At 35.7% G+C, this 26,321-nt stretch overlaps 1 protein-coding gene across 3 annotated transcripts in view; it reads left to right on the top strand.

Moving 5' to 3' along the window:
• The window catches only part of TP63 (tumor protein p63), a 221,784-nt gene that overhangs the window by 74,737 nt on the left and 120,726 nt on the right, over positions 1-26,321 (top strand). For all 3 annotated transcript variants that reach the window (XM_012640194.1, XM_012640211.1, XM_012640219.1), the window contains exons 2-3: positions 5,884-6,012; positions 6,742-6,874. In XM_012640194.1, the coding sequence (XP_012495648.1) occupies positions 5,884-6,012; positions 6,742-6,874 (262 nt within the window). The remainder of the gene's footprint in view (positions 1-5,883; positions 6,013-6,741; positions 6,875-26,321) is intronic.

Genomic DNA, 26,321 nt, shown 5'->3' with positions numbered 1-26,321 from the left:
TGGTGTTTTCAGGTCACTTCTACAGAGAGTAAAATTTTTTTTTCTGAATTAGTACAAACAGTATAGGATAGTTTATCCAAGAAAAACGAGCTGAAAAGAAAAAAATATGACTTCAGGCTTCCTATCATTGAGTGTGACTGGCTTGACAAAAAACTTTGAACAGAGTGATTGTTTCATGAGTAAATTGATACTGAGATTCACCCAAAGGTAAAGACTTGGAAGGTTTGTAGGATTTGCCTCACTCTTCTTGCCCTATGGCACTAGCTGATCTTGTTCCTCCTCTTCTCTCAATAATGTTTCACATTTTATCTGGAGAATGGGAATTAATACTGGGTTTGCAAAGGACAGGTCTTGAAGATCCCCTAACCTACATCATTGCTTTTTCTTTCTTTTCTTTTGTTTTCTAAAGAAACGAACACTTTCTTTAAATGGTATCTTGTTCAGAGCCCTAATATACATAAATATAAGAAAAAGATGAACATCATGGTATGAAGCAGGGGTGTCTGCAGTCCCAACAATACTGGCTTTTCTTTACCTGTGGTGAACACACTGAAGCACCAGGAAAGTGAAAATTTCATGAAACACAATTTGAAAACCACTGATCTATTCCAGACTTTACCCCCATCTTTAGTAATAAAGCCTCCTTGAAGCTTGAGGCCCTAAAAGAGGAAAAGTTGCTTTATTTAATATAGCAAATTTAAGACAAAAGTGATCTAGAAGAAAGTTGAGTGGTAAACGGGGCATTGTTTTGGTAGAAGGGCACAGATAGAGCAAGGCTGCTTTGAACCAGAGAGAAATGAGGCATAATATAAGGTTAATACAATTCCTTTACTTCCGTGTGACTCTTTTCCAGCTTTAACAGACCATTTAAATGCACTGTTAGTTCAATTCAGCAAGTATTTCCTGGATAAAAATGCAACACTTGATCTAATAGGACCAATACATTGACTGCCAGATGCTGTATAGAAAATGTGTAGCACATTATTGTAAGTGAGCCTCTCAGACACCCTCTGAGGGAAGCATAGTTGAAGAAACCGAGATTCAAACACATTAAGTAACTTGGCTACCACCTCAACATGCCAGTAGTAGAGCTGATACTTGAACCAAGTCTGCCCCATTCTAAAACTTGTGTTGTTCCACTGTATTCTCAGGGAGCTATAAAATTATAAGAAATACAGAGATGAGAAATATGGGTTTTGCCCTCAGATTACTTGAAATCTTCTACAGTAGATTGTTATACAAACAGAGTAGGAGAAACTAGCATTGATGAGGTAAAACGAAAGGACAAGGAAATTCAAAAGAGAAAGTTCAAATGAGGGACTAGGAAGTACGTTCTGGGGCAGAGAGCACTGAGGATTGGGTAGGCGTGTGAAAGGCAACAGGGCAGAGATGCTCATCTCTATGTCACACTAAAGGAAGCTGAAGTTTGAGGAGTTGGAGGCTTGTCCAAGGTTTCATAGCTGGTTAGTGGTGGCATTAGAAATACAGGGAATGTCTTTTAGGAGTTATAGAGAAAGGAGGAGGAAAAGTGAAACAAAGGGATGGCAAAGTAAGTACAGATAGAAACCAGAATTTCTATGTGGAAATAAGTAGAAAGAAATAGAAATAGATGATGACTGTGGAAGCAATGCTATTTTTCTGTCTTCTGCATTAGGGAAAGTGATAATGTCTTCAGTCTAACACTTTTTCTTTTTTGAATCTGCCCAGGTCTTTATTGTTTAAGACCTAGATTTTGTTAACTATCAATTTCTTTAGAAACTACACCTAAATTTCTGACAACTTAAATACTCTTATACTTTTTTTTATTTTAAATGTTGAATCTCACACAGTGAATATCATTACTGCTGAAAGTTTGCTTTGTGTTGCTGTGTTTACATTCTGGTGTTCACCTGGCTTTCGGTCTATTAGGCACAGTGTTTAGGTCTTTGGATGTCAGGGATGTACTTGTGGGTCCATGTACATGACTACTCATATGAGAGCTTATTAGCATTTTGAAGTTTGAATAGTTCATGCACTTACTGACTTCCATTTTTCCCACTGGTTATAAATTGCTTTTACTTTTATTTTCCCCACCGTTTTGTATTTCAGTTTTATCCAAAGAAAAATTTTAATGTAAATCAAACATATTCCAAAGTGTCATCATGGGAGTATTCTTTATAAATTTCATTTCAATATTAAATCTATTAATTTTTACTTTCCACTCACTATTAGGCAGTATATAAACCAAGTCTTCCCCAACTTCAAAAATGAAATAAAAAAAATTAATTTACCCTTTTAAAAATATTAGATTATCAAATGTTCTTCCAATTATGGGTGCATTATAAATTCTGATATCCCACTCTTCCATTCTACCAGTTTAACTTCAGGACTTAATTCCCTATATATCTGCTTTTTGGCCTCATAGTGACTTTTAGTTTTCTTATTCCTCCATTCCCTTCTGTACCCTAGCTCCTCTTCTTTCTCTCTCCAATCTGTACCCCAAGTTAATCTTCATAGTTTCCTTAATTCTCTCACACTCACCACCTATCCAGTGAAATAATAGTAATAGTACTTTTACCTATTTTTCTCCCCCTTTCCCTGGTGGAAAGAGAATCACAGAACTGTGCAAGTTGAGACCAGATCTTCCCACTGTATTTACATGACAAATTCATGTTTCCTCACCTCACCCACATTTCTAAATGTTCACTCTTTTTTTCCAAGTCATTCAATGTCTGATACCCTCATTTTTAGCAGATGACTTTGCTTTCCTCCTGATTCATCAAGAAAATTGAAGTTATCAGCCATGACTTCTGTTTATCTTCTATGAAAAAATTTACATCTGTATTTAATTTTGCCTTTTTTAACTTCATACTAGGATGAGAGGTTAAGGGGTTTTAATTCAAGACCATCTTCTCTAGCTATGCCTTGGTCTTTTCCTCCCAGCCCCTTTCAGGATCTTTCTCTATGCCATTTCCTTTCTTTCCAATATCTTAGATTTTTCTCTCTCCATTGGCTCCTTCCTTTCTGCTTAACCTGTTTAGGTATAATTCAGGCTCTTCTAATCCAACTATGATAAAAGATCATTTATTTTACATCTTTATTTACTACTCTAACCGCTAAAATCTTCTTTGTGTTCTCATTAATCTACAGAAAGTCCTAAAGTCCTAGTTGCCAGTGACCTCCTCATGTGAAACCTAGTAGGTATTTTTCAGGTTTTCTTTTTCTGGATCCCTCTGACATTTGATACTATTGATCATTTTAAAAATGGTTTTACCTTGGCTTCTAAGGTACCATGAACTACTCAGGTTCGATTAGTTCCCAGATTTTCCAAATGGGGCCCGTCCTCTCCTCATTGCACCTGTTCTGCATAGGCCATTGTTTCTGTTCTCATGGATTCATTTTTACCCCATGATGAGGATTTCTGCTTCTAAACTTCTGGCCCATCTTTTCCCCCAGAGTTTAAGGCATATTCAATAGTCAGCTTCACTTTTTATATATCCCATAGGTACTAAAAACTCAACATGCTAAGATGTAATTTCATTGTTTCTCCTTCCTCTGCAAGCCAGATCTTCCCACTGTATTTACTGATGTAATTAGTGAAATCATCATCCACTCAGTTCAAGCCAGCTTGAAACTTGAAGTCAACCTTGATTCTTATTTCTCCCTTTGTTAGTAACATAATCCATATCTGATTCAACCTTTTCACTAACAATTGATTTGTCCCCGTCTTATCCATTTTCACTGATTTTGCCCTCCTGTTGTCTTACCTGAACTGGTGTAACAACCTTCTAAATAACCATTTTACCCATAAACTGATAGGTTATAAATCCTTCCACCCCACAATGTCCATATTTACCAATATAAAACATATTCTGACTGTGTTCATCTCATGCTTCCAATCCTTTAATACTTAAAGTAAAGGTGGATGTGCCACTTTACACAGTGGTAAAATTATATAGAACTAAATACACGTATATATATACTCACACTCAAATGTGTACAAGTAAACTGAGGATTTATGAGTAAGATCAATGGATTTTATCAATGTTAACATCCTTGTTGTAATATTATATGATAGTTTTACAAGAGGTTTCCATTGGGAGAAACTGGGTAAAGGGCACATGGAATTTCTCTGTATTGTTTATTACAATTGTATGTGAATCTACAATTATCTTACAATTAGAAGTTCATTTACAATATTTTACAAAATACATCCTTCAATATTCATCACAGTACTGAAGTATTTAAGCTTTTTAACATAGCATATATGTTTCTTCACTTTCCAGCATCATCTCCCAGAATTCTCTGCCCCAAATTTTTACACCATACTAAAATAGAGTTGCTTGTGATTTTTCTCATATACAACAAGTTATTTTACATTTTTAGTATTTTTTTATGTTATACTACCATTGAGTGCTGTCTCTGAACCGTTAGCTCTCTCCTGACTTGGCTAATTCCTTCTCATCAATTAAGATCCTTTCCTTGACCCCTTGACCCCTCAAATGAGATCACACATTTCACTTTCATGTTTTTATAGTGACGTCTACACTGTTACCACATTTATTATAGGTTTGTTTCCTGCCTTACCTTCCATACCATGACATCTTAGAGAATGAGACAGTATTATTCACTTTTATTTCCAGTGCCCATTATGCTTCCTGGCAAAGAATAGATGCTCTATGTTTGTTTAATATGAGCAAATAAATGTGCTGTTACAGGTAGCTTGGGAACCATCATCAGTAAATCCACTACTATTATTTTCTGTTGTGTAACTAGATCAGGACCATAACACATATTTGAACATTTAAGATGATTAACTATCCTAGTATACTGTTTATTTAACAATATGAACAGTAATGATTAAGAGCTTAGCTAATTTTATCCTAAAGTTAGCTCACTAATTATCGTAATGAATCACATATTAAGATGTTCTCTGTAGAACATATTCAGATTTGGGGAATGCATCATCCAAGAAAGCTAAGATTGAACATCCTTATATGTGAATTTTGGGTCCACAACGCTTACTATTTTCTTGGAACTGATTTCCAGATGTGTAATTACCAGATCAATTCATGGGTGCATTTTAAGTTTTTGATACTCAATTTTAAAATAAGTTTCTGGGAAGCATCAAGTTATACACCCATCCAGAATGTGGGGGTGTCTATTTCTTAAAAGAAAAAAAGACTTTTTAAGTAAAGGCCAACTTGAGGACCCAGCAGCAAAATGAAGCAAAGAAAATAGTTCACTTGTAAAGTATTCGGATATTTACTCATTCCTTAGCCTAACAGAATTCTACACTCCAATTAAGGGCCATCTGCACATGCATGAAGGTAAGTACTGGGTGATTAAACAATAAAAAAATTTTGGTCTAGAGTTTTGAGTTTATTGTCCTATTAGTGTGATGCTAATATTGTAGTTATGAGAGGTGTGATTAATCTGAGGGTAAAATTTAAGTACTCTGAGCTCATTTCTGTTTTCTGATACTACTACTTACCTGCTGGAGGCAGAATGGGCAGATAATCGGTTGACACTTGTTATAAAACAGGTTTAATGATAGGTCAGATTTGCTGTCAGACTTAATGAGGGAATGTTTATTTTCTTTTTGAAATCCGCAGAACACAAAAGTTGGATAGTGGAAATATAAAGCATAATAACAATATTATTAGTTAGGAAATAAGAGCTTTGATAGAAGACGTGATTGTCTCGCATTTGAGGTCTATTTGATTTTATGACACAGTTAGATCCATGACACTGCCCAGAGAAATGCCAATTTTTCAACTTATAAAGATGTACTACATATACCTGCAGGATTTTATAGATTTACTTGATGTTTTCTTGATAGAGTATGCTTTAATATCATAAATACAGAAACTATAATCCTAGTTTCATTTTTGTTCTTTTAAGTTTCGTAGAAACCCCAGCTCATTTCTCTTGGAAAGAAAGTTATTACCGATCCACCATGTCTCAGAGCACACAGACAAGTGAATTCCTCAGTCCAGAGGTTTTCCAGCATATCTGGGATTTTCTGGAACAGTAAGTATCAAACAAGCAAGAAATGTTGTACTTGACTTATTGTAAAGAGGTAAATGTGAAGAGTTAAATATTGCTTACTAATAAAAATTAGTTGCTGTTAGGAATATTTAATGCCTCCAATGTTATTTCTGTGTTGAGAATTCTAACACCAAGAGATCATTATTATTCCAAGGTGATATAATTTTGAAGGATCTAGGAGGCCTCTTCTGTACAATCCAAAATAGCTTCCCCAATGTCTCTCTGATACTCTGATACTTGAAGACTTACCCACTGTTACAATGCAGGTACTCCCTGAAAAGATAAAACACTAAATTTTGTTGGTCTTTTATGTCTTGCAATGAAAAGTATTATTACTCCTTTATTAAAAGCATGTTTGGATAATTAAGGAGCAGGTGAAGAACATCTCAGAGCACTGGGGACGCTAAGGGATAAGGTATAAAATACTCTATCCCCGATATGTTTGTTCTTTCCTGCATTTTACCCAGTAATTCTTTGAACAGGGCAGAGGTCACGATTCCCATTTAACAAATAGGGGTTAGATTTGAACTGCTTAAAATTATACATCTGATAAGCAGTTGAACCAGGGTTTAAACCTAGGATTTATGATTCCAAGCAAGCAATGGACCTTGCCAACTTTGAAGCAGGAAGTGCTCATTGTTGCCAACTGGATGAGTCTGTTTTAATCCTTTTCCATACCTAACACACATTTTTTTCTTTTCTTTATATTAGACCTATATGTTCAGTTCAGCCCATTGACTTGAACTTTGTGGACGAACCATCAGAAAATGGTGCAACAAACAAGATTGAGATTAGCATGGACTGTATCCGCATGCAGGACTCAGACCTGAGTGACCCCATGTGGGTGAGTGGCTTGGGCTTCCTCTTTAGTCTGTGGGCCATGCCATCCACATCTCTGCTAAACCTGTCTTTTAAATGGCATGTAAAAGGGCAAGTTATCTCTGAATGGAAAGAGAGAGTCCATATGGTCAGCCAAGGGAAGATTAGGAGTAGTTTATGATTCTGGGTCTGCCTGTACTCTTTGTAACGTGTATCTTTCCACTGGTCTAGAGAAGGAAATTGGAAATAATTCTTTATATCTTTTGTATGAGCTGTTTCTCATGTCAGTCTCAACTTAGAGAGGATGATACCAGCCCAAGGTTTTCTAACTGGTAGAGATAGAGAAAAAACCAGAATCTAGATCTGAATTCTATCCAGAGTACTTTGCACTATGGGACTAACCTAAAGAAGGATACTTCTTTAATGAAGAACCAGGAAATAAGTCTATTTTCATACACAGGTTTAAGTACTTGATGATAGAGTAGAAAGAAAGAAGAAAAGTAATGCATAAAACAGGCTTTTCTTGGCTTTATTATTGAGTCACTCGTGACCATAGGCCCCAGTTTCTCATTTATAAAATGATAAGATCTTAGGGACCACATCCTTCCCAGGAAAATTAAGGAGTTTAATGGGTTAATGATACTAAAACTTTTATCGGAGTGGTTCGGATGAAATTTCCTGTGCTTGTACAGTTTATAATGCTGGTGGGTTTTCTTTATCACTTATTCACCACACAAATTCTGCTATTTATTCAGTTAAAATTTTCTAGAAAAATAGGGGAAACAGCTAGAAAGAGAATGGGGTGTTATAGAGTGTCTGCTGACATGATTAAGGAGAATGCTTTAGAAGATGCCTTGCCTTACTCGTTTGATATGAAATTTTAATGGAATTTTTACTATATACTTTTTAATATATAGATTGTATTTGTTAATATTGGGAGAAGGTGAAGTAGGGAAAGGGGAGAGGAAACAATTGAAAATAGAAAGTTGTAACTCTGCATATACACTCACGCTTTGTAAATAAATTGATAAGGGAAAAATGCATTTTTTCATTGACACCTTCCCTTCCAATACAGATATAGTTCTCAATTATCCTAGAGCTAGCAAAATGAAACTATCAGATAATTCCAAAGAGCAGGTTATTCAAGGCCTTGAAATGTATTATAATTGAACATAAATATTTGTAAATTCTGATGTGACAGTGACTTAAAAATTAGGACAGTCCCAATTCGCATAAGAATACTGCCTCTTAAGTTGATGGGTAGCACGAGCTTAGGCAAACCTATGTTTTTGTATTCTCTACAGGGATTTTCTATTCTGATTCTTGGACTCATAAGAGTAGGGAAAAAGTTATAAAATTTAAAATAGAGAATCACAAGCTTTTTAATTTAAATTTATGATTATTATTATCTTTACACACTGAAACATGGTTTCTTAATATCCATGCTATTTCTTACTTCTTTATATTCTTGGAAATTTTCTTGTTGTACCGTTCCCTTTCACTTCTCTCTAGCCAATTCTTATCTGTCCCTCAAGCTCAGTTTGTGTTATCTTCTCTGGGTACCCTTTCTGTATCACTCTTCCTCACCAGTCTGAATTAGAGACCATTCCTCTGAAGCAACCTATGCATATCTTGTTATATTACTTATTACACACTATTATAGTTTTTTCTCTCTCTAAAGGGGATAGGGGCTGTGTTTTGTCATGTCCAGTGCTTGAGGGCACATAGTAGGTTCCCATAGTAGGAGATTCACAAAGCACTAGAAAATAGAATGAAATGGACTTTTGCCATTGAGATATACAAAATAGGGCACTTGGGAGAAACTGTATTGAAAGGACATAAAAGTAGAGTGAGAATGAACTTAAGAGAATAAGCAAACTTGACTATCTGTGGCTGCCCTGTCTTTGTAAAAAACTGATACATTCCTAATGAATTATAGTTTTATATGAATTCTGGGACTTCCCTTAGGACTGTTCCAACACCGTCATGTATGTCCATGTGTGAAAACCACGTAAATGGGGCTAGATGACAGTAGTTCTCAGCAACAGGAGTGGCAAAATCGTAGGCTTGCTCAGGATGTTAATAACTAGTGTTCTGGTTTAGAAAGTAAGAAGTGGGACCCTCTTAGATTCTTAGTCCTTCTAAACTGCTGCTGCAACTGGTGCAAGGAAGGCTCATTTATTTCACTGCTTGGTAGCATATTTTCTTTTTTCTGTGTAGAGGTTGATAGCTGAATAGGTCCCAAAGTCTACACATAAATTACTTTCCTCCTGAATATAATATTTTATTAAGTTGGGATCTCAGCCAAACAATCTTTCACTTTGTAACAAATATGAATCTAAAGACATGAAAAACCAGTCAGATTATGAAGGACAGAAATCTTGAAATTGAGAAATTCATCCCATTTTTACTGATTTTTTTTTTATGGTACAACCTCTTATGTTAATAACTTGTCATGTAATGGAATCAGAATGTTCTCTGATTATTAAGAAAGAAAATTAGAATTGCAGAGAATGTATGTCTTAATTAGAATGATTTTAATGTCACTGAAAAATGAACTTCATTGGGTTAGTAAATGAAGGTGAATGGAGTGTCTACAAAAATTTTATATTTTTGTGTGTTTCCAAGAACCTTGTTAGTTCTTTATTCTGTTGTCTAATATATTACTTCATATCTCAGGTTCGTATTATTTATAAACTGTAAGCATATTTGTCATGTCTTTAAAAAGGTAGGTAATGATATTAAATTAACACTTTATTCTTCTGGCATGATTGATGATAGCTACAAAACTTGTATTTTGCACCTATTTATTCCCTGTACTTTGAAGGAAACCCTTTTAAGCTGAATTGAATTTTTCCTCCTAAATTGAGTGATATTTATCTAAAACCATCCATTTTTGTAAATCCTTATTACACTGTCCTAGATACATAAGAGAAGTCTTCAGCTCTACATATCAAAAGACCAATATCTAGGTAGTGTATTTATATTTGGGAAGGCTTAGGCAAAAGCACTTAGCATAATGTTCTACATCTTATATAATCCAAGATTCATAGAGGATTTCAAGCATTTATACTAGGTCTAGCCACAGCAATTATTTAGTACCTACTATACGCTATATTCTTTGTGATGCAGATGAATAAATCTAGTCTCTAACCTTAATGTATCTATGAAAAGTAGTCAGGATATGTTTTTTTAAAAGGCACATAAAAAAGGAATGATTTATTATGCCTGAGAAAGACTAGCAGCGTATTACAGAGAAAGTGATTTTTATTAAGACCTTGAAATATGACTCAAATTGATCAAAACAGGGAAAGGAAAAAGTAGTCACGTTGGGTAACTGTTAAAAATAATTTATTATACAAACATAGTGTGCTGGTCAGATGGTAATGAGCTATCAGAACTTATTAACATCAGTATTGCCTAAAGTTGGTATACAATCCCCCACTGGTAAATTGGACTGGCTTTAAAAATAAATAAATAAATAAATAAAAACATAATGTGATGATCAGAAGTATTAAAAGACAGAAAAATTTAACTAAAGAAAAATTTATATTAAAAAAGACATAAAAACTATAATTCCTGACAAAAGTTTAACAGCCCTAATAAATTAATACTTAAAAATTAATAAGAAAAATATTAATTTCTCCCCATTGGCAAAAGGGATAGGTAATTCACAGATAAATACACCAATGTTTAACAGACATAAAGTGTTCAACCTCTCTACTGATAAAAAATTTGAGAATTGAATGAGAGTATTTATCATATCTTTCTGATCAGCAAACATTTAAATGGTTGATGACAGACAATGCTATTGAGATTGATGGAAAATAGGTAATCTTTCACTTCTTGTGGAGTGTAAATTAATGAGATACATTTGAAGGCAATTTATCCATTCTACTTTATTCGATTTTAAATGTGCTTTCCCTTTGGACCATAAATTCCAGTTTTAGGTATTTATTACACAAAACTATTAAAAAATAAACAAGTATTCACACAAATATACACACATGCACATGCACACAGAGAAATGAAAGATTCATTACACCACCAGAGGGTTTAAGAACAGGTCCACCCAGCCTGGGCCCAGCCCCCCAGTGCCTGAGAGCACACCATCCGGGGGCCCAGTCCACCACCACTGACATCTTAACCCTCCTCCTGGGGTCTGAGGTCAGACCCATTTAGTTATTGTATTGACCCATTTTAGTTATAATAATTAAAATGATAAGTCCTGATAGAATTTTATATACTTTAAAATTTTGGAGAGAGACTTTAAGATGACTTCCTAGATGCATCTAATACTTTCCTCTTCCATAGACGGCAACCAAAATAGCAAGTAGTTGATCATACTTCAAATAGATCATCTAGGAGAGAACACTTGAATTCGACAGAGAAGTGATAGGAAGCACTGAAAGCAAGGACGAAGAGGGAATTAAGGCAGCCTGCTCAGCTGAGATCAGCTGGAAGCCTAGAGAGACTCTCTAATATGGGGAAAGAGTAAGTGAGAGACCTCAGTGGGCCACATTCCCACTGAGGTCGCCTATGATCCTAGCTACAGGAGAGCCCTAGACCCTCACAGGCCCTAAGCCTAACATAGGAAGCTGCCTAGAGACCACACAAAAGCATCATTCCCAAGAGGGAGCACATGCTGAGTCCCACAAATCTGAGTCCTAAGCAACTGCAACAGGGCACCATTTTGAGAGCCCAGCTCTCACCCTACTGCATCCTGCCCTGAGGCCCAACAGCTCCTGCATCTCCACATTGACTTTCCCTGCCCACAGCTGCTGACATCAGGGCCAAGACAGGAGCCACTGACAGTGAACCTGCCTCCCCAGCAGCAGGGTGTGCACATGCCCCACAGGCAAATTCCACTGCCTGCAGCCCACTGCTGGGGGTTGCAAGGGGGAATTGGGTGCAAGGGAAGCCCATGCCCCCAAGCTGTCGGCCTATGGCCGTTTCTACTGAAAGCAACCCTGCCCTCCCCTGTAGTAGGACTGAAAGTTAGCTGCTGCTGCCCTGATATGAGCATTCTGCTGGCTGCCTGAGGTCACCAAGCCCCTGTGATAGCCAGCACCTGCACGCACTACCAGGGGCTTAAGGACAGGTCTGCCCAGCCTGGATCCCCCCACCCCAGTGCCCAAGAGAACACTGTCCAGGGGCCTGGGGATTGCCAAGCCCAGTCTGTGACCATTGGCACCTGAGCACTCTTCCTAGAGTCTGAGATCAGGCCCATCCAGCCTGCTACTATCACCACAACTGTTGTCCACCCATATGTGCTACCTGTGGGCCTGGGGACTATCCTGCCCAGCCCATTACAGCCACAGCCAATACCAGCAAGGACCACATAGATCCTAGAGGGTTGTCCCACCACTGCTACTGCCATTGCCTGCATCACACCCACTGTTCAGGGGCTCTAGAACCACTCAGCCCAGTGCTGCCATTCCCAGCACCCAAAAAAGTCAGCTTAGAGGCTTAAGAATCAGCCTGCCTGAATCTACTAACACTGTTGGCAGTGTATGCCACCCCCTTGGGCCCAAGGAAAGATACATTCAGCTCACCACTGCTACCACTGGGGCCTGAAGACTGGTACCTGGACCCAGACCCCACCAAAACTTCAGCACAGCCTTCACAGCCTCCACTAACAAGAGCATCCTAAGCCACCATGGAAATCACAGATACCACTGATACTGTTTACAGCTGAAAAAATCATACAGAGACTATACTACTGAAAACACCCGGAATTAAAGTGACAACCAACACCATAGATGAATCTTTAGGAAAAAGTCCTCCCATATGAAAGCAAATTCAAAAGATTGGAAGAAGAGACTACTACATCAGATGCACAGATGTTAATATAAGGACACAGGAAACATGAAAAAGCAAGGAAATATGATACCTCCAAAGAAAAATAATCCTTCAGCAACAGATCCCAATCAACAAGCAATTTATGAAATCCTGGAAAATATTCAAAATGTTTACACTAAAGTTCAATGAGATACAAGAGAATACTGAAAAATAATACAGAGAAATCAGAAAGACAATTCAGCATATGAATGAGAAATTTACCACAGAGATATCATAAAAAAAGAAACAGACAGCAATTCCAGAAATGAAGAATTCCTTGAAAGAAATAAAAAATGTACTTGAAAAACTTCAATAATAAAACTAGACCAAGCAGAAGAAAGAATCTCAGAGCTTAAGACAGGTATTTTAAAATTATCCAGTCAGACAAAATTAAAAAGAATAGAAAAGAATTAGCCTATGTGACATACGGGACACAATAAAGAAACCACATATTAAAATTTTTGGTGTTTCAGAAGATGAAGAGGAAAAAAAAAGGGGAGTTGAAGACCTATTTAGCAAAATAATAGATGAAAACTTTCCAAGTCTACCAGGAGATTTAGATACTCTCAGATACAAGAGGCTCAGAAATACCCATTGGATCCAATTCAAAAATGTCTTTTTCATAGCACATTATGGTCAAGCTGTCAAAAGTCAACAACAAAGACAGAATTCTAAAAACAGCAAGAGAAAAGTGTTTATTCTCTTATAAAAGAAACCGCATGAAACTAACAGCAGACTTCTCAGCAGAAACTTTATAGGCCAGGACAGAATTTGATATATTCAGAGTGCTAAAATAAAAAAAAAAAGAAAAGAAAGAAACCCTTCTACTGGAATTGATAAACAAATTCAGCAAAGTCTTGGGTTACAAAATCAATGTATAGAAATCAGTAGCATTCCTATACGCCAATAACAGTCAAACTGAGAACCGAATCAAAGACTCAATACTCTTCACAATAGCAACAAAGAAAGGAAAATACCTAGGAATATATTTAACTAAGGAGGTAAAAGACCTCTACAGGGAGAACTACAAAACACTGAGGAAGGAAATAGCAGAGGACGTAAACAGGTGGAAAACGATATCATGCTCATTGGGTCAGCAGAATCAACTTTGTTAAAATGTCTATACTACCCAAAGTGATCTACAGATTCAATGCAATCCCTATTAAAATACCAACATCATTTTTCACAGATGTAGAAAAAACAACTCTATGCTTTGTGTGGAACCAGTGAAGACGCCGTATAGCAAAAGCAATCTTAAACAAAAAGAACAAATTTGGAGGCATCAATTTATCAGACTTCAAGCTATAGTACAAGGCTATAGTAGCTAAAACAGCATGGTACTGACACAAGAACAGAGACATAGACCAATGGAACAGAACTGAGATCCCAGATATAAAACCATCCTTACATAGCCATCTGATCTTTGACAAAGCAGACAAAAACATACACTTGTGGAAAAGAATCCTTATTCAATAAATGGTGCTGGGAAAACTGGATAGCCACACATAGAAGACTAAAACAGGATCTGTACCTTTCACCTCTCACAAAAATCAATTCATGGTGGATAACAGACTTAAACCTAAGGTATGAAACTACAAGAATTCTAGAAAAAAATGTTGGAAAAACTCTTATAGACATTGGCTTAGGCAAAGAATTTATGAAGAAGACCCCAAAGGCAATCACAGCAACAACAAAAATAAATAAATAGGACCTGATTAAATTAAAAAGCTTCTGCACAACCAAGGAAACTATCACGAGAGCAAACAGACAACATACAGAATGGGAGAAAATATCCGCATGTTACACATCTGATAAAAGACTGATAATGAGAATCTATATAGAACTTAGGAAAATCAGCAAGAAAAAATCAAAGAACCCTATCAAAAAGTGGGCAAAGGACATGAACAGAAACTTTTCAAAAGAAGGTAGACTAATGGCCAACAAACACATGAACAAGTGCTCAACATCTCTAATCATCAGGGAAATGCAAATCAAAACCACAATGAGATATCACTTATCCCTGGTGAGAATGGCCTTTATTAAAAAGTCCCCAAACAATAAATATTGGCGTGGATGCGGAGAGATAGGAACACTCATACACTGCTCGTGGGACTGCAAACTAATACAACGTCTGTGGAAAGCAATATGGAGATATCTCAAAGAGATACAAATAGAACTGCCATTTGATCCAGCAATCCTATTACTGGGCATCTACCCAAAAGAACAAAAGACATTCTATAAAAAAAGACATCTGCACTAGAATGTTTATAGTAGCACAATTCACAATTGCAAAGATGTGGAAACAACTCAAGTGCCCATCAATACATGAGTGGATTAATAAAATGTGGTCTATGTATATCATGGAGTTCTACTCAGCCACAGAAAGCAGGGGTGATATAGCACCTCTTGTATTATCCTGGATAGAGCTGGAACCCATTCTACTAAGTGAAGTATCCCAAGAATGGAAAAACAAGCACCACATGTACTCACCATCAAACTGGTATTAACTGATCAACACTTATGTACATACGTAGTAATAACATTCATCAGGTTTCGGGCAGGTGGGAGTGGGGAAGAGGGGATGCATATATATACACACATAATGGGTGCGGTGCACACCGTCTGTGGGATGGACACGTTTGAAGCTCTGACTCGGGTGGGGCAAGGGCAATATATGTAACCTAAACATATGTACCCCTGTAATATGCTGAAATAAAAAAGAGAAAAAAAAAGAAAAACTATCCAGGCATGGTGGCACATGCCTGTAGTCCCAGCTACTGGGGAGGCTGAGGCATGAGGATCACTTGAGCCCAGCAGTTTGAGATTGCTGTGAGCTATGACAACACTGCTATACTCTTGCAAGGGCGACAGAGTGAGACTCAGTCTCTTAACAACAACAAAAAGTTGGATTCATGGAGGTAGAGAATAAAATGATAGATACCAGAGGCTGGGAAGAGTACATATGTGGGAGGGGGGATTTAAAGAGCTTTTAAAATGGGTGCAAACATACAGTTAGATAAAAGGTATAAATTCTAATGGTGGATAGTAGTGTGACTATAGTTAACAACAATGAGTTATATATTAATATTTCAAAGTAGCTAGGAGAAAAGACTTGAAACATTCCCAATGCATAGAAATGATAAATACTGAGGTGTTGGATACCCCAAATACACTGACTTGATGTTACACATTCTATGCATGTAACAAAATATCATATATACCCCATAAAGATGTATAATGAAATATTATCTATCAATAAAAATATTGACGACCCAAAAAGAAAGTAAAATTGGACTCTAAGAGAAAGGAAACTAATTTAAAGCAATAAGTGTTACCCCACCATTGAGAGATGATATTAGCAGTTGTGATGTGTAGTTATTTTTATCTTGGTGATCCTATTGTATGTGATCCTCAGTATTTGTGCTTTATGTGAAGTGTCTTTATATTCTGGAAAAAATTGTGTAGAATTGATATCATTTATTTTTACACGGTTGATAGAACTTGCCAATGAAACCATTTGGTCCTGAGATTTTTTTGAAAATGTCTCTAATTACCAGTTCAATTTCTTTAATAAATATAGGACTATTGAGATTGTCTATTTTATCTTGGGTAAATTTTGGTAAATTACAGTTTTTGAGTAACTGGTTAATTTCATCAAAGTTGTAATTATTTACATAAAATTGTTGAGAATATTTCCTTATTATCCTTTTTATTTGGTGGGATCTGCAATGATATCCTCTGCTTTCATTTCTGATTTGAGTAATTTGTGTTTTCTCTTTTTTCTGTTAGAGATTTGTCAATTTAATTTCTCTTTCAAAGAAGCAGCTCAGCTTTCTGGTTTCACTGTTTCTATTGTCTTTCTGTTAACTTCATTATTTCTGGTCTTTTTTTTTTTTTTTTTTCCTGCTGCTTCTTTGGATTTATTTTGGTCTCTTCTAGTTTCTTAAATTAGAAGTTTATTTTATTGAGTTGAGACCTTTCGTCTTTTCTAATGTTAGCATTTACTTCTATAATTTTACCATTAGATACTATGTTAGCTGCATTCAGTAAATTTTGAGATATTGTATTTATTTTCAATTTTGTTCAGTTTAAAATATTTTCTTATTTCTCTTGAGACTTCCTTTTTGACCTGTCAATATTCAGAAGTATGTTGGTTAATTTCCAAGTGTTGGATATTTTCTATTATCTTTCCACATTAACTTCTAGTTTGATTTCATTACAATCAAAAAACATACTTGTATAATTTAAAAATTTTCAAATTTGTTAAGGTTTGTTTCTTGAGTCAGGGTATGGTTTATCTTGATGCATGTTCCCTGGGGACTTGAAAAGTGTGTGTATTCTGCTTTTGTTGGGTAGAATGTTCTATAAATATCAATTAGATACAGTTTTTTATGATATTGTGAAATTTTTCTATATCCTTTCTGATTTTCTGTCTACTAGTTCTATTACTGAGAAAGGAGTGTTGAAGTCTTCAACTCTAATTATGGGTGTGTCTTTCAAATCTGTCAGTTTTTGCTACCTGTATATTAAAGCTCTGTTGCTGGGTGCATCATATTTAAGATTGTTATATTTTCTTGATGAATTGAACTTTCTATTATTAATAACATGAATCTTTGACTTATCCATGATTTCACAAATATTGCTCTAAAAATTTGAAAGATATTCTGCCTTTTTTTATTATTTGACTGACTTTTAGTATTCAATTTTAATTTCTATTTTGATTTTGGTTTTATCTCTGTATATTTTTAACAGTTGCTCTAGAAATCTCAATATTCATGATTTTCACAGTTTACTGAGAATCAATATTTTGCCATTTCAAATGGAATGTAGAAACTTTATCATAGTATCGGTTTTATAACTCTCCTTTATGTTATAGTCATGTATATTACATTTGTGTACATTGAAGACACCATGAGACACTGTTATAATTTTTACTTTAAATTGTCAAAGTAAAGCACTCGAGAAGTCTATTTTATTGAATATGATATTTATCATTGCTTTTGCTCTTCCTTTGTACCAAGACTATGGTTTGCCTGGACATTAGCAAAAAGAGTAGGAAACTTCAAGTACCTTTTTTAAAAATCATAATTTTTTCAAGTAAAATAATACCTATCTTTTCTAAGTGGGACCATAACCAGGTTAAAGATCTAATTTGCTGAATTTTGAATTAATCAAAATGTCATAAACATTCCCTTCATTCCTCTCTTCTTCCTCCCTCCCTCCCTGCCTCTGCCTGCATGGGCAGGCACACACACACATTCACTTAGGTATGACTGAATTTGAACCACAGCTACAGATATTTTCTATATAGAATTGGATTATATCAGTTTCTGATTGCTTTAAATCTTCATTTGCTAAATTTTATTCTTTAAATATGTAATAAATAGATACTCTGCGAATGAAATATTTTTTAGTAGGGCACTGAAAACTACTTTGACTTAACTCCAGTCAGGCAGCAAGGAGCTAGTTAGCAATATTACCGCATGAGTCACTCAAGCACTCTAAGTTTTCCTCCCTGTATGCCTCCTCCTGGCTCAAGAAGGTAGAAAGTAGCTGATTTCTGATATGTCATACAGACAGCAGTCATTTTCTATGTCTTGGTCTCCCAGACTTCTGAGATGCATAGTGACACCCAACTGTGAGTGTGACACAGATATCAAGGGCTCGCTACAAAGAAAATGTCTTTATTTCCTTTCTCTCTTCTCTTCCTACACTGGTCTCCACCAGCCTTCTAGAGCCACCCTCACACCACCACCATCACCTTCTATTTTTTCCTCCTATACATTCTCTTGTTCCTTTTCAAGTTTCCTACTTTTCCCCCATGTTGACTACCCTTTTTTCTGGTCATCCAGAAAACCACTAAAATTCAGTATAGGCAGATTTGATTAAAGGTTTTTCTTCCCTTTCCTTTGATGACTACCTTATATTTAATATAGGGCTTTATGATTTACTGTTTACTTTAGAATTACAGCGTGGGATTTATAGTCAGACACACTGGAGTTAACTCCCCCTGTGTATGTATATGTACTTTTAGCTGTCTGACCTTGATGATCTCTTTGAGCTTCTCTTTCCTCATTTGTATAGAGAAACATAGTATCTTTGGCCTAAAAGAATTGTAATGATTTCTTTTATTGATTTGTTTCACTCAAATTTCCAGGTATATGAATATATAGCCAATCAAAAATTGTTATTTTTGTTATCAGTTGTCTGTCTATGCTATTTTTCATAAAATTCTGTGAGGAAGGTAAATATATATTACTTTTCATAATAAACTATCAATTTTTAAATTTCTCTGATTATAAAAGCAATACAACTAAAAATAACATTAGAAGTATCAAAAGCATGTAAATCCCTAACTAGTGATGATAATTATGGATGCTTTAGCTATTTTTCCATTTTTTTTCTTGAAGATTATTTGTAAAATGTATTTGGGATCATGTTATACATAAATGTTGTAATATACTTTTTTCTTTGTATTCTATGGCAAACATTTTTTTCTTATTTACTAATCTTCTAAACAACTTTAATTTCTTTATATCATTTTATATTTTATTAAATAGATGTACCATGACTTATTTAACAGTTCTCATAATTTTAAGAAAAATATTTAAATACAGAATATTTTCTTGTGCTACATGCTTAGAAGTGTAATAATTGGGTAAAATTATATGACCATCAATCTTATCAAATTTCTTTCCATGAGGTATTTTTTGTTATTGTTTTTATCAATTTATACTCCCACCAATTGCACAAAAGTGTTTAAAAACTTAAAATCAATTGGTTATACTGTCTCTTCTTTAAAAAATGCAGATACTTCCAGGTGACCGAGGGCTTGTCTAGTTATTTGCCATCAACATGAAATAGTCTTTCTAGATATACCTTTGACTGTAGTCTGTGGAAGGGCTGGTTGTTTGGGCTGGAGAGGAGTAAGACATCTTGGAGAATGGAGTATGTAAGAGTGAGGTGAGCAGCCCTAGCTGGGATGGAAACAATATGAGGGAACAGGTGATGAAAGAGGGATAGACAAAGTATATTTCCAAGCTTTCATCTAGGATTAACCTTGAACACGGGAACGGGCATAACATTTTTCTCCTTTTCCTTCTAGCACTTCTTAACCCTTGCTTTGAGAATCCCTAGTACTCTTACTCCTTGGCTAGTACCATTAAAACAATCATTTATTAGCTAGTTATGGTGGCACATGCCTGTAGTCTCAGATGCTTGGGAGGCTGAGGCAAGAGGATACCTTGAGCCCAGGAATTTGAGATTGCAGTGAGCTATGATCACACCACTGCACTCTAACCCAGGTGACAGAGCGAGACCCTGTCTCAAAAAAGTTTTTTTGGAATAAATAAAAAAAAAAAATAAAAAATCATTTAAAAATAATTTGTGTAAAATAGGCTTTGGGTATTAAGTCTATGAATATGAATGAAATAAGGAAGAAAATATGTTCCATGTAGCAAAAACCCTCCAATTTATGGAAAATGGGTTTTTAGTTATCTATGTTGCTTATGGAGTAGGTCAATATTCACTCAGTTTAGACTGAGTTCAGGTGTTCCTCTAAGAGCCAACTGTTTTTCTGTTCTGTTCTTTATACAAGATAGCCAATGGGAAGGTACCACTTTGTTCAAGAGTGCCATGTCAGGGACTTCACCTTAAACACAAGCATGCATTTCAAACCTTGAACAAACAAGTTTCTTAATAAAATGAAGGAAGAGGTTTTTTTTTTTTTTTTCTCTTTTCTAGAAATTCACAAATATCACTCGACAGGTGACAGCTCTTCGCTTACAAAAGGGGCTGTTTGCTTTTTGCTTTGGTGTTTGGGTAAACTGCAGCACTGCACTGGCGGAGAATTTATTGCCTAGAGGAAGGTGTTTGCAGTTGCTATGTTTAATCTGAAAAGAAACCCTTTTCCTTCTGTCCCCTCCCTTTCTTTTTGAGGAGGCAGAGTTGGAAATGATAGCCCCGGGGAAATAGTTCCCCTAACACCTGTCTTTGGTGTAACCTCAGCAATGTTACTTAAGACACTGTGCTCAGTGTGTATGCATTCAGAATGACAAAGTTGAAGAGGGCAGATAAACAGAAAGGGATTTCAGCAGAAACACAGGAGCTGATTCTGACCTTGCATCCTCTTAAAAACTGATCAGGTTGAAATTCTAGCATGCTGGCTTAAAAAGAATCTGATTTGTTTAAAGTAATACGCATGCTGTTAGTTACCTGTCCTTTCCTTCAGCAAGAAAATATAGTTTGAATCTACAAAACTTGGAAAATTTTAGAAATGTTATGTTTAGTAACTATAGCCATGCTCTAGTTCTAGTTCAGTCTTTCTTTAATAGATGGGAAAACTAAGATCCAAATTGATTAATAGTAACTTCTCCAACATTTCTGATAGAGTTTGTAAGAAAACTGGGGCTAAACCTAACTTTCTGGATGTCTAGACCTGCTTCTCCATCCATTATTAGAGGAAGTATAAAGAATTAAGGCTCTGGAGGTAGATGGCTGCCTGTGTTTAAATTCATCTCTATTATTCACTATTTGGCTGACCTTGGGTGAATTGCAGAATGTTTTTGAGCCTCCGTTTTTCCATTTGCAAAATGTGGGGATGTTGATATTGATGACATACTACAGAAGAGCTGTTTTGAGACTAGAGATAGGCATGTAAAGAAGTTAACACAACACCTTAGCTGTGGTCAGTCCTCAGTGGTAATGGTGGTTGTTCTAAATCTTTAGAATGTATTAAATTTTGAAACAATGAATTATTAATCCCAAATAAGAACTATTACTATTGCAAGAAAAAAAAATGAATCTGCATAGATTTATATTTTTTTTTTTTGCAAAAAAAAATAAGGTACTATTTGAAGATATGCTAACATGCTGTGAAATTTGACTTTGCCATCATTTACCAATTGAAACTAGACAAAGTTAAGTTTTCTTCAAACTAAAATCAAAGTTTTGAACCAGGCAAACTTCTTGTGAATGACAATGTATTCTTTTTTCTGTTCAGGTCCCAGAGCTCACAAGGAAACCTTCTTCTTTTTTTTTTTTTTTTATTAGTTGTTTGAGTATCATTCAGTTATCTTAACATAATATTCCCTTTTCTAATCTAATGATTAAGAACATGAGCTTTGGAATCTAATATACTGACATAAGTGGGCTTAAATCTTAGCATAATAATGAAGTTAGAGCTGCCTAGACTCCTATACAGTTTAATTCAGTGGCTCTCATAGTGTGATCTCAGGGTCAGCAGCATCAGCATTACTTAAGAACTTGTTAAGAAATGCAAATTCTTGGGTACCACTCCCAATCTACTGAATCAGAAACTGGAGGAAAAGGTAAATCAGCAATCTTTCTATAAGCCCTTCAGATAATTCTGAAGTTTTAGATCCAGTGGTACAATCCAGTGATTTAGTATGTATTCTTATAGGTGGGGTTTTGGGAAGTGACTGGCCCAAAGCTATACAGTTACAATGACAGAGAAGAAATTTCTAGACCAGTCTCTACTCTAAAATAGGTATTTCTAGCTGTGATTCATCTCAAGACATGTAAAATGGTCTGGGTTATCTCATTTAGAAAATTTTAAAGTAAAATGTAATACTTTAAAAGAAATAATGTATGTATTAAGTGGTTGGCTTCATGTATCTTTATCAGTAAGATGTTAAATGAATTCTCACACCTGGATTTCTTTAATTATAGAGATGGCTCATAAAAATATCTTTCCTGACAAAAGGTCTAAAATTTCAAGCTTGTGTTCTTGTCAATTCAACAAGCATTTACTGATTATCTACTAATTTCAAGATACTAAGCTAGGGTTGTAAACTTAAATAAAAGATCTGAGTCTATCACTGCCTGTAACTTAAGAGTTGGTGGGGGGACAGATAAGTCAATAAACTAGATTGTAAATGAACTAAATTATTTTACCCAGGAATGTATTTATTGCTCAAATATTGAGGGGTGAATAGAAAAGACAATAAATGGGCATCCATTATTGAACAACAGATCGGAGTTCAGTTATTGAGAAGCACTGCTGGGCTGTAGGACTTTGGGAACAGTACTCACATTGTACTTTTTATGAATAATACCTCTTAGCATCAAGCAGCTCAGTGGTCCTACATCCAGCTAACATTTGATGCTTGCTGTACTTGAGACAATCTGGTGAATGAATGAATAAACAAAGAGCAAATTCTTCCCTTAAGGACCTTCCAGTTTATTATGGGACAGGAGATGAAGACAACAATTCTTATCAAGATAGAAAATGCTAAGTGCCAGAGGAAAGTAAAGATGTAAACTTTAGCAGGAATTCTGATGATCATTTCTATTTGAAAGCTCAGGAAATAATTTGGTCATTTGAAAGAGAAGGAAGAGAGGTTATTCTAAGGAGAAAGAACCGTTTAAGTTAGGCAGTTAGGCTACCAGCTTAAATGTATGAAGCACTCAGTGTAATATAATAAAAAATGGTGATGGTTAGAAAGAAAGAAAAAAATACTTGACTCACCTGAAGTAATTCAAATTAAGTTCTTTTAAGTTTCTTGGACGCATACAACATATATGTGGGCCGTCAATTTGAGATCCCTCACTTAATAAGTATGCATTTGTCACATTGTGTAATGGGAGGAATCAGCTTGGTTTGGCCTGAACCCTACAGGCAAGAGAAGGTGTACGGGAATAGATAAATAGTTGAGTTTGGGGGTCAGTGCAGAGAAAACAGTAATACATTCTAACTTGGTGTCCTGGCTGAGCTGATTGTGGGCTGGCTGGCTGGAGATGTGGCAGTGCCTATACCTGCGTATGATCTCAAACTCTGTACCTTCGTGCGCTTATTATCAAGAGAAGTGGGTGTCTTGGAATTATGATTAAGTCCCTCTGGCAGACTGTTCTTTTCAGATAAGACCCTATTCATTGTCCACTTTTTCTCCCCCAACACTTCCTTCAGAGTATACTGCTAGTTCTTGGAGTAGGAATAGCGATGAAAATGAGAATCTCCTTAGATTTCAATCTAATGAGAGATACAGATGCATATCCCACTATATAGAAAACAAGAACCACGTTGATAAAACACTGGCATAGAAGTATTAAACAAGGCTGATAAAGCAAGTAGCTTGATGGATTATTTCTAAGTGGAAGTATTATAAGGAGTCTTCAAGTAAGAAGTAAATTCAAAAAAAATACACACATACTCTTAGTATGTGCAGTGTAAGCTTTCCACTGGGAGCTGTTTTGAAGATGTTCTCTTGGCTCTCCACTTTGTTTGTGGACATAGGTTGGCTGAGTGGGGTGCTCATAAATATATTTCTGTGTGATGTGGGCTTAATTCTGGTCTCTTTTGTCTATTAAAGTTATTCTTTGTGTTTAGGAAAGACATTCAATTCACTTATAGATTAAAAAAACAGTTCTAACTTCACTGTGTTTACTTATCATACTCCCAAGAAGCTGGGAACTCTTAATGGATATGATTCAAATCATTTCTCACCACACCCTCTTAAAGAGGTAAAAAGAGAGCAGGTATTTTAATATCTCATTTTTGTACCTCTATAGCACAGAATAATGAATCAGCAACTAAATTAGAAATAAAATCCATATGATTTGTCTTGGAATTGTGAGCACTTTTTTTCCAATGGATGCTGCTACCTGCTTTCCTTCAAATTATAAAAGAACGAGATGGCCTTATAAAATGTGGATTTAAAAAATAACCCTCTCTTTTAGATGTCTGGGTGGGGTATCAGATGGTTTTTCTATAAACTGAGCTTTATTGGAGCATTATGGATTTGGTGATGTTGGTTACCCTAGATGAAAGCAATCAGCACAAACCATCTCTGCTGCTGAATTAAATAGATGTAGTCAGCTCAGCTTCCTGTTTAACTAATATATTTTATTTGCTTTTCAGCAATAAGCCCTGTTTAGGAAAAGAAACAGCTCAGCTGCTTTCAATTGACCTGATAGAAAACTAAGGAGGAAAAAAATCTGTTCTGTGACTGATACTGAGAAACAAACGTATCCTTCTCAGTATGTTTTTTTTTTTTTTTTTTTGAGATACCAGAATTAACACATCACATGTAAGATTAAACTCTTTGGATGTCCTTTGGTATAGAAAGGAAATTTAGGGTCTTCAATTTAGGGCTTTATAAATATGTCATTCTCTAAATTTTTAAAGGCATTCAACTTGAGCAGTATGAAGTTTGGTGAAACAACACTTGCCTGGATGGCAGGAGCCTGGGCTTCTAGTCTTCATACTGCTGTCACTAATTGGTTTTCTTCTGACTGACAAATAACTGCCCCCTCTGGGCCTAGGTGAACACTCAGTTCTGTCATGCTCTGTAATGGATAAATTGCCATTCCCTCGCTTCTGCATTCCATCTTGTTGCTAGGACCCTCTTGTGTCTCAGTGTGGCTATGATTGGTACCTAGCACATCCAAACACATTTTTAAGAAGCATTACTAGTTGTGTGCACCTGTAGTCCCAGCTGCCTAAGGGGCTGGGACAGGAGGATCCCTGGAGGCCAGGGGATGGAGACCTCAGTGCTCTGTGATCATGTCTGAGAATAGCCACTGTGCTCCAGTTTGGGTGACATAGCAAGATCTGGTCTCTTAAACAAGAAAGGATCATTAGTGAAAGCACATATAAACCAATGTAATCTCTATGAAACATTTAAAACAAAATCCCTTCTAAGTAATACCTGTGGCAGGAAATCTAAAGAGTTCATGATGATGTCTCTCTTTTCTTTCTGTTCTTACAGGGAAGGAGCAAGTATTGCAAAAACACAAACACAAAAGCAACATTTTTATATCTGAGAAAATGAATAGTTCCTAATCAGTGTTTTTTGTGGAGGCGGGGTGGGTGGTAAGGTATTACACTAGTAAAGATTAGTCATAAATATGAATACTGTCTGGAGTTGGTGAAAGGAGAAGTAACTAACTCTTTCTTTTGCTCTCCCGTTCCCTCCTCTAATTGTGCTGCCTCTATCTTCCTTAAAAGCCCTGGAGGCAGTGTTCCTTCCAAACAACTACTTGTCTAACCAGTTCATTGGAATGTGTTTCTACAGTCTGTCTCCTCATTCAGATTTCTTCTGAAAATTATCCTCTCTAAAAGCATAAATCATGTTTTAAAAAATACAGTGGTAAATATTGTACACAAAAATCTTTTCTCTGGTTTAAAAAATATACAAACCTACCCACTATGTTGAAATAGCAACAAAAACAGAAGCAATTAAAACAACAGTTGCCTTGCTCCTTTTAAAGAGAAGATTTTTTTCTTGGTTGCATTTTTTTTCTTTGAGGTGACAGGGATTAAACTCTCTTGATGAAATCTTTCCTTCCTATTGCACATCTCCTTCTATCCCTCACCCTGCAGCCTGGGGGTGATTTTATGAAAATATTAAGTATATATTGTCTTTGCTGGCATTTTTAAATAAATTATAAAATATAAAGCAAAATATTTAAATTACGGATTGCCACAAATCTTGCCATATTAACAAATCTTATCGTGTAACAAATCTTGCCTTTATACAAACATATAAAACCTTAATCTATGCTGAAAATTTTAATAATTGTAACATATATACTTGGCAATAACAGGTGTGTGGTATTTTCTTGTTTTTTCTTTTTCCTGAGTTAGTTTCTCATTCAGTCCTACAAAACAA

This window comes from Propithecus coquereli, unplaced genomic scaffold (assembly GCF_000956105.1).
Source record: "Propithecus coquereli isolate 6110/MARCELLA unplaced genomic scaffold, Pcoq_1.0 Scaffold10, whole genome shotgun sequence".
In the NCBI taxonomy this organism is placed as follows: Eukaryota; Metazoa; Chordata; class Mammalia; order Primates; family Indriidae; genus Propithecus; species Propithecus coquereli.
This window is presented reverse-complemented; position numbering and strand designations above follow the sequence as displayed.